Consider the following 13,082-nt stretch of genomic DNA (forward strand, 5'->3'; position numbering starts at 1 on the left):
ATAGCTGTACTTCATCAAGTCCTTCTGAGCAAGTCTAATAATTCTAATCAATAATTTCATTGATATTAGCTATATTTGTTCATTACTTTCACATCTGTACTTCACATCCTTTGTTTCATTTTTGGCATGCTGGCGCGTGACCTCATTAAAAGACACGAGGCCCCTTTAAGAGGGGGCGTGTCTTCAGGAAAGGCGCCCTGGCTGCCGGCCAATCGGGATCGAGCCGGACGTGACGCATGCGGGTGCGCTGGGAAGCCGCTGGCCCGACGCGCCAAATTTCAAAGCACTTCCTCCTCGGAGGAAAGAAAGCGGAGCGAGCAAAAGGCGACTCGGAGGACGACGGCGGCCGAAGCCGAACAGCCCCCCGGCGGTTCGACGCCTGCTCGACGGTTGTTCAGGAGGAGGGCAACCCGCTAACGTCGGGTGGGTGGCGTAAGTGTCGCGTTTTGGCTGTTTCGGTCGAGGAGGAAGCGACGTCACCTAGCTTACGCAACGCCACCGACGGTACGCTCTCCGTGAGCGCTAACGAGCCGTGCAAACTCCTAAATGTATTTTTCCAAAAAATAAATAAAGAATAAATGAATTCATGTCCGAGTTAAGATGCTAATGTGCGTGATTTGCAGTTATGTAATCGCGGTTGACCTGATTGTGGGGTTTCCGATGACTTTTTTTTTTTGATCCAGTAAAAGTGACACTTGAACAGGTGGGCAAAGTGTGGCCCGCGGGCACGACACATCCCGTGAAACGAATTAAATGGTCGCAATAATCACACGCACACACGGGCCACTGTTGTTAATCGATGGAAAAAAAAATTTAAACCCAATCTAAACAGCACCAAGGTTTCTCATAGAATTTTCTCAGAAGGGAAGTTTTCCATTAAAAAGTTCTCGCACAGGCATAGAGTCTTTATCCCATGAAAGGAGAGACGATTATTACTGTGGCTTATTGACGTTTAATCATCTCCAGTACATTATACTTTTGCCTCCCAGTGGGTGTGCACTCGAGACGGAGCCACATATTGTATAATTCATATCTTTACTGCTGTGCGTGTTAAAGGAGGAAAAAATTATGTTATTTTATTCATCATATATTTTTTTTAATGAATCGTCTGACAGAATATTATTCAAAACAATTTGTACTACATGACTGGAGGTGATTCATGGTTTATTTTCCTTTTCTTTTAGCTGATGCAGAGGGAGCACAAATCATGAATCATTCAGCTTAAAGGAATATTTTTTTTTTGTTTTACTTTTTCTGGCAGCCTTTTCTTCACCCACAAATCCTCAAGCAGAGAACCACCAGCCAGGCGAGGAGAGCTCATTTGCATATCTCATCAGCTAACGCGGCCTCATTTATTCATGTCAGTCGTCCCAGCTTTGCGCCAGATGCCATTCCGCCTGCTGCAGATGCCTTCAACGTAATCATTTCCCACAAGCAGAGCGACGCCCCGAATGCAACGCGGCCGGCAGTAGCGCCGGGAGGGCGGGGCGGAGCCGTCGGGCTTTTTCCAGGACAAAAGCTTCCGTCATGCTCTCGGGGGCGCAGCCTTGCTTCCAACTGCTCCGCATCGGCTCCTCGGAGGGGGGCTCGACGCGCGACCTGTACACGTTCAGGCCGGCGCCGGGCCACTCCGTGTTCCGCCTGGGCCGGGCGGAGGAGCTGTGCGATGTCACACTGGACTCGCCGGCCGTGTCGCGCGTTCACGCCGAGCTGCACGCCGAGCGCGAGGCCAGCAGCGACGGCGGCGAGGCGGCGGCGCAAGAGGAGGGATGGAGGGTCCACATCAAGGACCGGAGCACTCATGGTGAGATGGTGACATGAGCGCACGTACTCGTCAACAAAAATACACCTGTAAAAAAATAAATAAATAAATAAAATAATACATACACATACCGCGAGTGTAAACAAAAAACTTTAAATCAAACCACACAAATAAAAAACAAAACATGCAAACGTGGCCACGCCAAATTGTCAACAAAAAACAAAAACACTGACACCACCACAAAAAAAAATGCCTACACAGACCACAAAATTATCAACGAAAAAAATCTAAACCAAAAATCTAACACCAACGTGGCGTCACCAGGCACTTGGGTGAACGAGGTGCGCCTCCAGGCTGGCGTCCAATGGGAGCTGTCGGACGGCGACGCGCTGACCTTCGGCGGCCACGACGCTCCCGGCAGCCCCGAGTTCTACTTCCTCTTCCAGAAGGTCAAAGTTCGTCCGCTGGACTTTGACGCCATCACAATTCCCAAGGTGAGATGCGTGACGGTCAGTTGTGGCCCCACCAAATATTCCATCGCGCTCTACGTCTGCATTTTAATTCTTGTTTTCCTTCAGGCGGGGACATTTTCCTCAGACCTGCAGAACCGGATCCGAACCAACGCCGAGTGCAAGGCGGCACCGGGCGTGGATCTGTCCAAGTTGTCCATCAACCGCTCCACCGTCATCCTCAACTCCATCGGCAGCCTGAGCAAGATGAGGGGCAGCGCGTGGACATTCAGGAGGAGCCGCAGCCACGAGGGCGCCGCCTCCGACCCGGGATCCTCGTCCTCGCCGCCCCCGCTGACCGCGGCGCGTTTGCCGCCGCTGCCGCCGTCCACGCCGCCGGCCTTCTCACCCGCCGCCTCCTCGCTGGCCCCCAAGTCCGTGGCGCCCAAACCCCTGGCGCCGGCCTCCAGGAGCCGCAGGAAGTCTGCGCACACGGTGCTGCTCGAGGACGACAGCTCGGACGAGCCCCGGAGCAGGACCGGTGAGATCTGCCGATGCGGCTTCCCGCATGCACACGAAGAGATTTGAACTCAATGCAACTGAATTTTCAGGTCTGGAGGAGGAAGCGCATCGATCGCGAGGCCGGAAGAAACGTCGCCTCTACAAGTCCGACTCGGATGATGTCTGCTCGCCGCCGCCGCCGTCTTCCCACCCGCGTCCCCACAAAGCCAAACCCTTCCCGGTGGGCATCAGGACCATCGGCAGCTTCCACGGCGCCATGACCAACGCCTGCCTGGACCACCGCTACCAGCACCACATCCTCCCTGCGCCACCAAGACGAGACCTCCAAGAGGCGGCGGCGGCGCCGCCACATCACCTTCAGAAAACGGCTGCCTTCCGCCAGCAGAGACCGGCGCCGAGGGGCCGTCGGAGGGCTCACAGCTCGCCAGTTTTCTCCCCCCTGGTGGTCGGAGGTGAGAGCTACAACCTGGCGTCGCCCTCGGTGAGAGTTTGCACGGCGCCGCGGGGTCGCGCGGCCTTCAACAGGTTCCACCAGCAACCTAGGTAAGACTTCCAAAGGGCCTCAATATTCTTGACAAACAGGAAGTAATGAGCCCTGCTGCGAATTGTGATTGACAGGGCATTAATACAAAAAAGGTGCTTTGGTGCCATCTATAGGCAGTTGTAAGTTTTTCCGCAGGAGTGTCAATTAGGGCCCAACCGATATGGATTTTTTTTTTTTCTTTTAGGCCTTTTCCAATAGTTGGCAAAATAAAATTCTGGTACTGATTAATTCATTAGCATTTTTTTGCTGAGGATAAAGAATATATTCATGTGTGTGTTGTATTATTTCTCTGAATGTGTTGGTCCCGCTTGTGTCCGGCTAAGTTGTTGGAAAACTTCCGCAACATGGATGCTACTTTCTTTAGCCTGTTTATGGCGTTTTGCATTGGATGTTAGCTTTAAGCTAGCTGGCTTCCGTAAAACAAAGTTAATAAGGGTTGATGGAAAACGCAGCGTTTATTTGCTTATTGTGGAAGTTTCACACCTGTGTTGCCTCCTCTCGTTTGCTCTTTGCCGGCAGCAGGCGTCGCGGCCGTCCGAGGAAACACCCCCTTCTTCCTCGGCCCTCTTTACCCTCACCGTCCTCCTCCTCGTCCTCCTCCACCTCCTCCGCCTCGTCCTCCTCGGGCTCATCCTCGTCGTCCTCCTCGGAGGACGACGAGGAGGCGACGAAGGCCGTGTCGTCGGCCGGAGGGTCGGTGGAGCCGTGCGCGGCGCCCCGCTGCCTGCTGCCGCAGCACGACCCGGTCCAGTGGATCCAGTGCGACGTATGCGACGCCTGGTACCACATTGACTGTCTCCGCGTGGACCGCAAGAAGCTGCTGAGGGACCCCAATGCCGACTTTCATTGCGGCTGCTGCTGAGGACCACCGCACACACTCGCTCATTCGCAACTTCCTCATGCAGCCTTGAAAGGAATCCAACGACTCAGGTGGGATTTTACTGTCGGACATGATGACGTTCTTGACTCGGACAAAGACACTTTTTCCCACCTTGGCCTAAATAAATCTCTAGGAAAAAGCGCCGCCGTTTTGTGCGGACAGTGGCGAACGGGGCCGCGTCGTGACGTTCGTTCTCACATGTCACTTTATTAGGTACACCATTTATTGAGATTCACATGCGGAAAAAAAGAGAACTGCCTTTACAAAATTAACAATCAGTTTTGATTGACACCTCTGAAGCGTATTTGTGCTATTGACTCACACACCGCTTTGAAAAAATAGAAATAATATTGAAACAATATTAGACTCATCACGAATGACTTCTTCAACTTGTTCGTCAGCTTTCCTTTGAGAATTAGAATTATTACCTGTCAGTAAAACGTTAACAGCGTTTTTAATAATGATATTAAGTGGTGTACCTAATAGAGTATCTGATGATCCTCCCGTCTATTGGACCTTCAATGGGTGGGCTAGGTCTTTGGCGCCCCGTTGTGGTCACATGGTCAAACTGCAGTCATATTTTAGCAAGGAAAATGGTGCTAATGCAAATGAGGTGACAGGCAAGCAATAAAATAAGTCTTCATGTTTGTACTTGTTGACGAATGTGATGGAATGATGTGATTTTTCTTTGTTTAACCAATCCGATTGCTTGTACTTCATATTCCGTTCTGTCAGTAGGGGGCGACAGAAATTTGTACAATCTGTTCTTTTACTCACTGAGCTCGGAATACCATTTCGCAGAAACAAATCAAGTTTCCACACGGAGGAGGTTCAAATAATCGGCTCCTACTGCATAAGAGTACACGCAAACAATGGAGATGTGCCAAATAATGTTAGTCGAGTGTGTGTGTGTAATCGATTTAATCTACTTGACTTCCATTGTGTTTTTTAACAACAATAAAAAAAAAAAAATCGCTTAACCCCTTGCGAACAGTATACGTAAAATAAAATTCAAAGATTTTCTAGCTTGGTTCAACTTAAAATGTCATTTTTTTCGTACGGTGAAGCGCGAACGGTGTTCCTAATATTGTGACCAGCGTGTTGTGGATATCATCCAGAAGGGGGCAGCATTGCACTGGTGGCAGATGTGCTCTCGTTATTTTGAATGCTTCAAAAAGAGTGAGAGGACTTTTTATTGGCCTGCGTGCGCGTGGGTGTGCATGAGTTTTTTTTTTTTTCAGTGTGTGTGTGTGTGAGTATGCAAGTGCGTGATTGATCTCAATAACATCTCCCTTTCTTCTCCATCCCACTTCTGGTCCTCCTTTTATCTTCTCACCATGGTGTCTTTAAAAAGCCTCCGCGGGGCCCTTAAAGGATGATTGTGCTCTTTTGAAGGCCATCTTTCTGGAAGGCAAAATGGGACACCTGACAAGACTGCCATGATGAGGACCAAAGCGGGATGACACCGGCGAGTACCATGCCCATCCCTCAATCCACGTGTTCCTGAACAAGACGAATTGATCGAATGAGGTACAGTTTTGATTTAGCTCTAAGGCTGGGCGAAATGGCAAATTTATCTCACAAAAATCAGATTTTAATCCATTTTTTTTAAAACCTACTTTGCTTTTAGACAAAGCAAATATACCAAAAAAAACTATATATGATTCCCCTCATGTTTTTGGTACTCTCTTGTTCCTCAAAAGGTTGCAAAAGTCACTAAATTAGCATGGTTGTTCTTTTTTTAAACGTCCGGACAAAAACACTCAAATTAATCGTTAAAATCGATTCATTGCACAGTGTTGTTTATTGTATCTTAATCTCCGGAAATGAGATTTTACTTTTTTCCGCCATTGTCCCCTCGTCGACCTTTAGCTCCCCTGCTGCACGCAAACACATACGTTAATAACGCCATTAATCATTTCTCTGTACAAGCGGCCTCAAAGTGATCCGCGATGCGAAAGAGGGCCCCCCCCCCGAGCGACGACGCGGTCCCCGAAAGCTGGGAATTAATTGGCCTTTCATCTGGTGCTTCGCGCCGGCCTCAAAAGACGCTAAAAGATGAAAACACGCAGCGTGAAAAGTTCAACACAACAACCGCGCGGAAGCCAAAAAGAACGTTTAGCTTTACGTCTTCTCGTGCGCACGCATTTGAGAATGTCTGCCAAGTAGCAAGTCATTCTCTCTGGAATTACTTAAACTCATAAACGCGCAGCTGCCGACAAAGCTAGCACGCAAATATTGGAGGATGTTAGCATATTAGCGAGTCATTCTCTCTGGAATTATTAAAGCTCAAACACACTCGGTCTAAAAAGTGCGACACGCCGCTGCCGACAAGACATTTAGCTAGCGCGTAGATGTTTGAGGAGGTTAGCATATTAGCAACTCTTTCCATCCGAAATGCTAACAGATAAACGCGCAGCTTGAAAAGTGCGCGTTAGCAAACAAATATGTTTAGCTAGTGTCGATCATCACAAAAGTTCGTCCCTCTAAATTCCAAAACATGAAAAGACCGCATTAAAAAAAAAAAATCCAACAGAACTGCTAAGTAGCCAACAAAGGATATTTAGCTAGCGCACACGCGTTTGAGGACATTATGAAAATTGAAGTTATTCTCTCAACTAAATTCTAAAAGGTGAAAGAATGTCAAAAGTTGAAGACAACTTTGTCAACACGCTATTTTGGGGGAAAAAAAAAATGTGATTGTTCGTGCTTATGTTTGCGAATATATGCTAATATCCACGTTCTTCGTCTAAAATGCTTCAAATGCTCCTTTGTTCAGGCGCACGCTCGCTAATGAGCAGCCTCGCCGAGAAGATCGGCGCTCGCTAAAGCTAAGAGCTTGACAAAATGTAAGATATTGCCGTGATAGATGACTTTTATACGGACTACACTGAATTAGTCGAATGAATTATTCACGAGGTTAAATATTTCAGCAGGACATTACGGCTTTGCATCCCAACATGACCAATCGTGTCGACCGTCCGCTTGCTCGCCGAGTCATAATCTTAATCGTAATAATATTGTAATAATCTATCGCGTTTTTAATTTGAACTTGAAAGGTGAAACTTTGTTTGTGAACTTTTAATGACGAGCAAAGCGTCGCAGCCGCTTTGAACGTGAGCAACGTCGTCGTCGCCCCGAGTGAGGTCAGCCTTGCGTCAGTCGCCATGAAAAGAGAGAGAGTTTTTTTTTTCTTTTTCCCCCCTATTTTTTTGCTCCCCAAAGCCAAGTCGCGACAAAGAGTTGGTGAGGGGGCGCCTTTGTGATGCTGTTTGAGTGTGGAGACCACCAGGGGTGGACCAAAAAAAAAAAAAAAGAACTTTCTTGCTTTTTGACTTTATTTTTCTTATATTAATTCATTTTATTTGATTTGGTCCGACCAGCTAATTTAAACAAACACGGCTGAGAGGTGCAGTTACTATTGTTGTCCACTTGGCGTCGCCATCCTCACGGTCCACTTTTTCGTCATCGTGACCTTTTGAGTGGGGGGGCTTTCGAAGGCGGGGCCAAACCTCGTGAGTGACGTGGGCGTCAGCGAATGAGACTTGAAAGTTTCACTGCTAACCATCTAATCGTTAGCTTGTCTGCGTTTTGAGTGCGTGCCAGCCCACTTCCTTTGCCGAAAACGTTTGCGCTAGCTAGCTAGCGTCCTATGTAGGCTAGGATGCTAGCTAACACGCATCGTTTTTGTAACATGGCTTCAAGATTGTATAAATGCATTAACTCCGCCTTAGACCCACATATCGCGGTTAACTCCTCTCCTGCCATTGACGGCTAAAGACGTCAGAGATTTATTTCTTTATTTTTTTCCTTTTCTCTGAGGCCACCATTGCATTCCCCCCCAAACTCACTTCCACCCCCCAAGCGCTTGTCCCCTTCACCTTTCCTCTCACCCCGTATTAACCCCAAACGGAGCTCCGAGCGCATCCCCAACCCCCAAACAGCCTCCCCCTCGCCGCTTAAGTTTCCCTGGTTTTCTTCCTGACGTGAAGCAAGATGACTTGGACTCTTTGTCACTGCTGGGGGGCTAAACGGGGATTAGGCTGACGCACACACACACACACGCACACACTTTTTGTAAATGAAAGTGTTGTTTTATCCCGCGTGACTCATGCACCTCAATTGCGGTACCTTCTTTCTGCACACGCACGCGCACACGTGCACCTTCTTAAACGTGTTCTCCAAATGTTGTTTCCTTCCCGCCGGTGCTGAGCCTGTTGTTCTATTTATGGCCGATGTTGACTTGATGTAAGACGATCGCAAAGTGCCTCGCTCCCATCCCCATTCTGCTCGGAGGTATGTGCGCACGCGCGCGCGTGCCGAGGCCTGTCAAGGTGTGCGCGTGTCGCGGAGTGATGGCCACATGCAGTGCAGCGTGAGCAGACGCCATGTCGACTAATCAACGGCGTGAAAGGCACGACGACGCGCGTCCGCGCAGCACTTAAACGTCGGGATGGCTCGCGTGCGAAACGCCAAAGCGGTCGTATGAGCGTCACTTAAAAGCGCCGCGGTGTAATGCGATGTCATGTTGCACGCGGCGCCAAACGACATTTGCACACAAATGGCGGCGTTAGCTTCCGACGCGGCTTGACGTGCTAGGCCGGCGCTCATTTGCATTTTCACTTTATGGTGTTAAATTCTGTCTGTTCCTCTTGTTTTTCTCCCTGAAGGAAAGAAAATAAAGTCAAACTACTTAGTGTAGTATTTGTGTCAAGTGCTAATGCGTGTATTGAACAGTGTGTGATGTCACATTTTTTTGCGCTAGCTATTTAGGCTAGTATGCTAGCTAATGCTGTTAATGGGTTTGTTTGTGTCTGATTCTGTTTCTTCCTACCAAATTCAAGCACATTTTAAAAAAAAATCGAAAATGCTTTATAAAAACAAACAAACAAACAAAAAAAAGAAACTACAACTACATCTTGCGTTTGAAACCAACGAAAACAAAGTGAAACGCTAGCAAAATTGTCGTTCGTTTTCATCAGTTAATCTCACATGTGAGCTTTCAGGTTTTATTTTAAATGTTTTACTGGACTACTGGAAATTTTATTTAAATTTTTATTTTATTTTTTGTAAAAATTAATCAAAACAAAATAAAAACTTTCTACAGTATTTAAAAAAAGAATTAAATAATTAACAAAAATCCCAAACTATTCTAACTTTGATACGCGTTCATGATTCCGCACGTCTGACGCCACTTTTCAATACGTTGGCCCGTGACGACGTTCCGAAGTGTTTATGGCCCGCCGAGGCGACTGCGTCTCTCTCGAAGAAAAGTTTTCCGGTCGAGCGGCTTCCGTGTGGAACATCGCGTTCACGGGATGCTAACATGGTGTTGGTTTAGCATCGCTGCCGCGCATCGCTTAATTCCTCCTCGCTTCCTCTCCACCGCGCACGTTTGCGCTCGCCGGCCGTGTGCACGTCAAACGCCATTAGTTGACGTGCGCGCGCTCCGCGTTGTTTTTCAATTTTCAACGGCGGCCTCCGCAATTCTTTATCGGACCCTTCTGTGACCTGACGTTGACTGGCGACCGGTCCCCGGTGTGCCCTGCTTCTCTGCCGAAGTCAAATGGGATGGGCCCCAGTTCACCTCCTGTCGAAAATGGCGCGGGAGGTTTAGCTGCGAGAGACGGTCAAAATATTAGGAACAGCTCTGAAATTCAGTGCAAGCGCCAAAATAAACACTCAACATTATTATCTTGTTCAAGGCAGAATTTATGGATCGGATCTCATTAGATTGTGGACTCGGCACGCACACACAAACACACACCAAAATATAATAGGAACTTGCAGTGCGTGCAGACATCATAAATAGAGCTCGTGTTGATGTTGTTGTGACGTAAATAAACCTCTCACGGAGTAAAGTCTAATTAATTGTAAACAAAGCACCTTTGCGCCGGCTGGTGCTGATGGGAGGGGGTCGGGTGGCGGAGGTAAAGATGGAGGGAGCGAGCGGGAGAGGGAGAAAGAAAAGAAAAGCAAGTCACGGGAGGCCGGGACGAGCCGACGGAAGAGTGAGGAAGCGGCGACAAGTAGGGAAGGCTTCAAAGGAGCGGCGACGAAGGCAAACGTGATGAGGAGGGAAGAGACAAGGCAAGGAGGTATTTTGGGGAGGTGTGTGCGTGCGCGTGCGCGCCGAGAACACATCCTCCCGGGGGCTGTGTGTATTTGCGGCGCTTTAATGTCTTTAATTAAAGCCAACACTCTCGCTGCGGCGTTAGCCGAGCAACACTCGGATGCGCCGACCGCCTAATGAAGGCGAGACGACCCCCCCCCCCCCCCCACCTCACCTCATCGTATCCGAGGGGTTGGAGGTCAGGGACGCCAGGGTGAGCACGTTTTTTTTTTTTAAGCATTTAATTTGGGATGGCGTCGCCATTTTAGAGTGCCTCGTCGTCCAGTTAAATTGTGTGCAAGTCACGGAGAGTGACGGCTAAAGAGCGAGTATTTGTTTTTGAAAGGCTGACGTGTCGCCAGATTGTCGACATGTTCTAATCTTGATCGTCTTTCTTTTCCTCCTCGTTTCTTCGCCTCTCTAAATTGTTCTGAATGTGCCTCGCGTACGAACGGCGCCACGCAAATAAACTCGTCCGGCCTCGTCTAAACACGCAGGCCGCTGACGGATACGCCGTCACATTGCGCCGCCGGCTTGCTTAATCAATCTGACTTCCTCGCCGCTCGGCCGCGGGGGCGCTCGCTCGCTCGCTTACCTCGCTCCCCTCGCTCCCCGCGCCTGCTCGCCGGCCGGCTCGCACGACCGACCCCGCATCACGGAGGCTGCAGCCATGGCAACCAAAGTTGGATGCCGTGTGCGAGGGAGGCTTCGTCATGCTTGATTCACCCCCCCCCCCTCTCACTTGGTTTGCACACACAGATGTGGGGAAAGTCCGGGCTCAGGCTCGAATCTTCGACCTTTGGGGCAGACTTGCTCACCACGAAATCAACGTGCTGCCTCCAACGCGTAAACGGGCCTAATCAAAAACAGACGTTAGCAAGTAATAGAGAGAGAGAGAGAGAGAGAAAAAAATCCCCCCCCCTGTTGCTCCAGCCTCCTCAGCCTGCAACCCATCACTCGGTTGCCACGGTGACGAGCTCACAAAATGACTGACAGGCACCTTTTGATCCTTTTTTTTTTTTTTTTTTTTTCCCTCATCATAGAACCCGAAAGATGATAGCCGCTGCCTTCGTCTATTCCAGCTCCTCATGCTTTCGATCTATTGCCACACAAACATATCTGTGTGTGTGTGTGTGTGCGTGTGTGCGTGTCTCACTTAGCTTAGCGTTGACTGCGCCGCTGCAGGTTAGCTTCAGAGGCGCAACGAAGTAAATACATCTGCGGTCTGGGCTGGCCATCTGTCACCAGGCTACGAGTTGATTCATACCAGGACGTGCACTGACAGCTGGGGCGGATGGGGGCCTTGAGGGAGGGGGGGAGGGGGCGGCGATGGAGGTAGGTAATGGTGATGGAGGGATGCATGGTGGAAGGGGAGAGGTGAAGGCCGCAGGCCATTAAGGAGTCCAGGCCGAAAAGTGCAGCCGGCTCCGCTTGGAAAAGCGAAAGATGGAAGAAAATTTTGGGTCGTAACAAAAACAATGGAAAGCGCAATTTGTGTCAAAATGCCGAGAAGCTGACGCGGCACTGAAATGATTTGGAATTGCTTATGACGGAAGAAAAGTGGGAGAATTTCAGCCGTTGTGGTTAATTCATAAAATGTCAAATTTTAATCGACAGTCAGTTGTCAAATTTTCAACAGACAAGTGGAGTCAAGTATCGATGTTCGCTAGTACGGCCAATCAAATATTATATATAATATATAATATTTTTTTTTTTTGTATCGTACCATTTTCATATCCAACCTATCTTTATTTTACTGCAGGCTTTGTCAACCTCTAAAATTTAAATAAATCTTGATCAACAACCTTGCAGAGTTTGTGGCTGCAGTTATGTTGAGCTACCTGCAGGGGGCACACTGTGGCTAAAACACACACGTGCAGAACTAAAGTGGAACCTTCTGTGAAGGCTTCACTGTCCTGCTGAGATTAATGGACTGTTTGCATCCGCAGCCAAAATGGAAGGCGGGCCAGTTTACAGATGGCTAACGAGGTGCTAATGTTGCTAATGGGGAGGTAGGGCAGGCTTACGGGATCTTCGGGGGACATGCCAGAATGATGTCGTCATTATTAAGATCTTCATCGCTATTCGTTTGTTCGGGTGGTGGTCACGTTCAAAGCCAAACTTTGCTGCTAGGCGCCGGCCGAAGCTGAAGAGGGTGAAAAAGAATGTGAAGGAGGAGGTAGCGGAGATGGAAAAAGTAGAGAAAGTTGTGGACAACAGAAGCTAATGCGAACACATTGTTAGAAACGTCATGAGCAATTATTAGCATCAATGTGGCGGTGTTCTTTATTGTCTCTTTACGTACGCGATATTTGAGCACAAACTGCGGCAAGTCAGTTATAAATTATTTATCCTCTGCAAAGAGTGAGTCCTTTCTCTGCGACTTGTGACGTCTCCATGTCGATTCATGTGACTGGATTATACTGCCCCCGTGTGGTCACGTGCACGCAAGAATGAGCCTCACAATGTGCGGTCAATTGAACGAGCAAAAGTGACAAAACTATTTTCACTTAATTATGACATCATTTTTTCAATTATAATATTACTGAGTGCATTTTGCCGACATGAAAAACGCAGTACAAAATGTTTTTGGGGGAGGCTGGAACAGATTAAGTATCGCCTGTTTTTTTGTTTAAGCTTCATTGAGCATTTAAACAGACAATATAACTGTCACAAATTTAGTAAAAAAAAAAGTAAACCATTTCATGCATTGTTATCATTATTAAATAAAATTCAGTCTTTTGTCCGCTTGGTGTCGCTGTTCTGACATCACAGTTCCATTCCGCGCCAACGGGACTTCACACGCTCGCTCC

The 13,082-nt window shown here is 48.4% G+C and overlaps 1 protein-coding gene across 10 annotated transcripts; it reads left to right on the forward strand.

Annotated features, from left to right (window-relative positions):
• The first annotated feature begins 265 nt into the window (after positions 1 to 265).
• On the forward strand, positions 266 to 11,420 carry tcf19l (transcription factor 19 (SC1), like). Of its 10 annotated transcripts, XR_015846933.1 has the most exons (9): positions 266 to 423; positions 1,185 to 1,360; positions 1,439 to 1,804; positions 2,087 to 2,256; positions 2,341 to 2,752; positions 2,823 to 3,276; positions 3,797 to 4,207; positions 5,553 to 5,687; positions 11,313 to 11,420. XR_015846933.1 is itself a non-coding variant. In XM_088319077.1 (7 exons), the coding sequence occupies exons 3-7, from the start codon at positions 1,528 to 1,530 to the stop codon at positions 4,137 to 4,139; spliced, it is 1,656 nt and encodes a 551-aa protein (XP_088175203.1). In that variant the 5' UTR covers positions 266 to 504; positions 1,185 to 1,360; positions 1,439 to 1,527; the 3' UTR covers positions 4,140 to 5,121. The 10 variants fall into 10 exon arrangements, 8 of the variants coding, with proteins under 8 accessions (XP_088175203.1, XP_088175204.1, XP_088175201.1 ...); XR_015846934.1 differs by lacking the exon at positions 11,313 to 11,420 and having other exon boundaries at positions 5,553 to 5,713; XM_088319077.1 differs by lacking the exons at positions 5,553 to 5,687; positions 11,313 to 11,420 and having other exon boundaries at positions 266 to 504; positions 3,797 to 5,121.
• The last annotated feature ends 1,662 nt before the right edge of the window (positions 11,421 to 13,082 follow it).

The sequence above is a fragment of the Idiotropiscis lumnitzeri genome, chromosome 16 (genome assembly GCF_059441095.1).
Source record: "Idiotropiscis lumnitzeri isolate Australia: NSW breed Sydney's pygmy pipehorse chromosome 16, RoL_Ilum_1.0, whole genome shotgun sequence".
Lineage (NCBI taxonomy): Eukaryota > Metazoa > Chordata > Actinopteri > Syngnathiformes > Syngnathidae > Idiotropiscis > Idiotropiscis lumnitzeri.

What these genes read in the sequence shown, in the direction of transcription:
- tcf19l (XM_088319077.1), top strand. Translation starts at nt 1,528, where the DNA reads ATGCTCTCGGGGGCGCAGCCTTGCTTCCAACTGCTCCGCATCGGCTCC. An exon ending in CAAGGACCGGAGCACTCATG is followed by an intron (nt 1,805 to 2,086) that starts GTGAGATGGTGA and finishes TGGCGTCACCAG; the next exon opens with GCACTTGGGTGAACGAGGTG. An exon ending in AGGTTCCACCAGCAACCTAG is followed by an intron (nt 3,277 to 3,796) that starts GTAAGACTTCCA and finishes CTTTGCCGGCAG; the next exon opens with CAGGCGTCGCGGCCGTCCGA.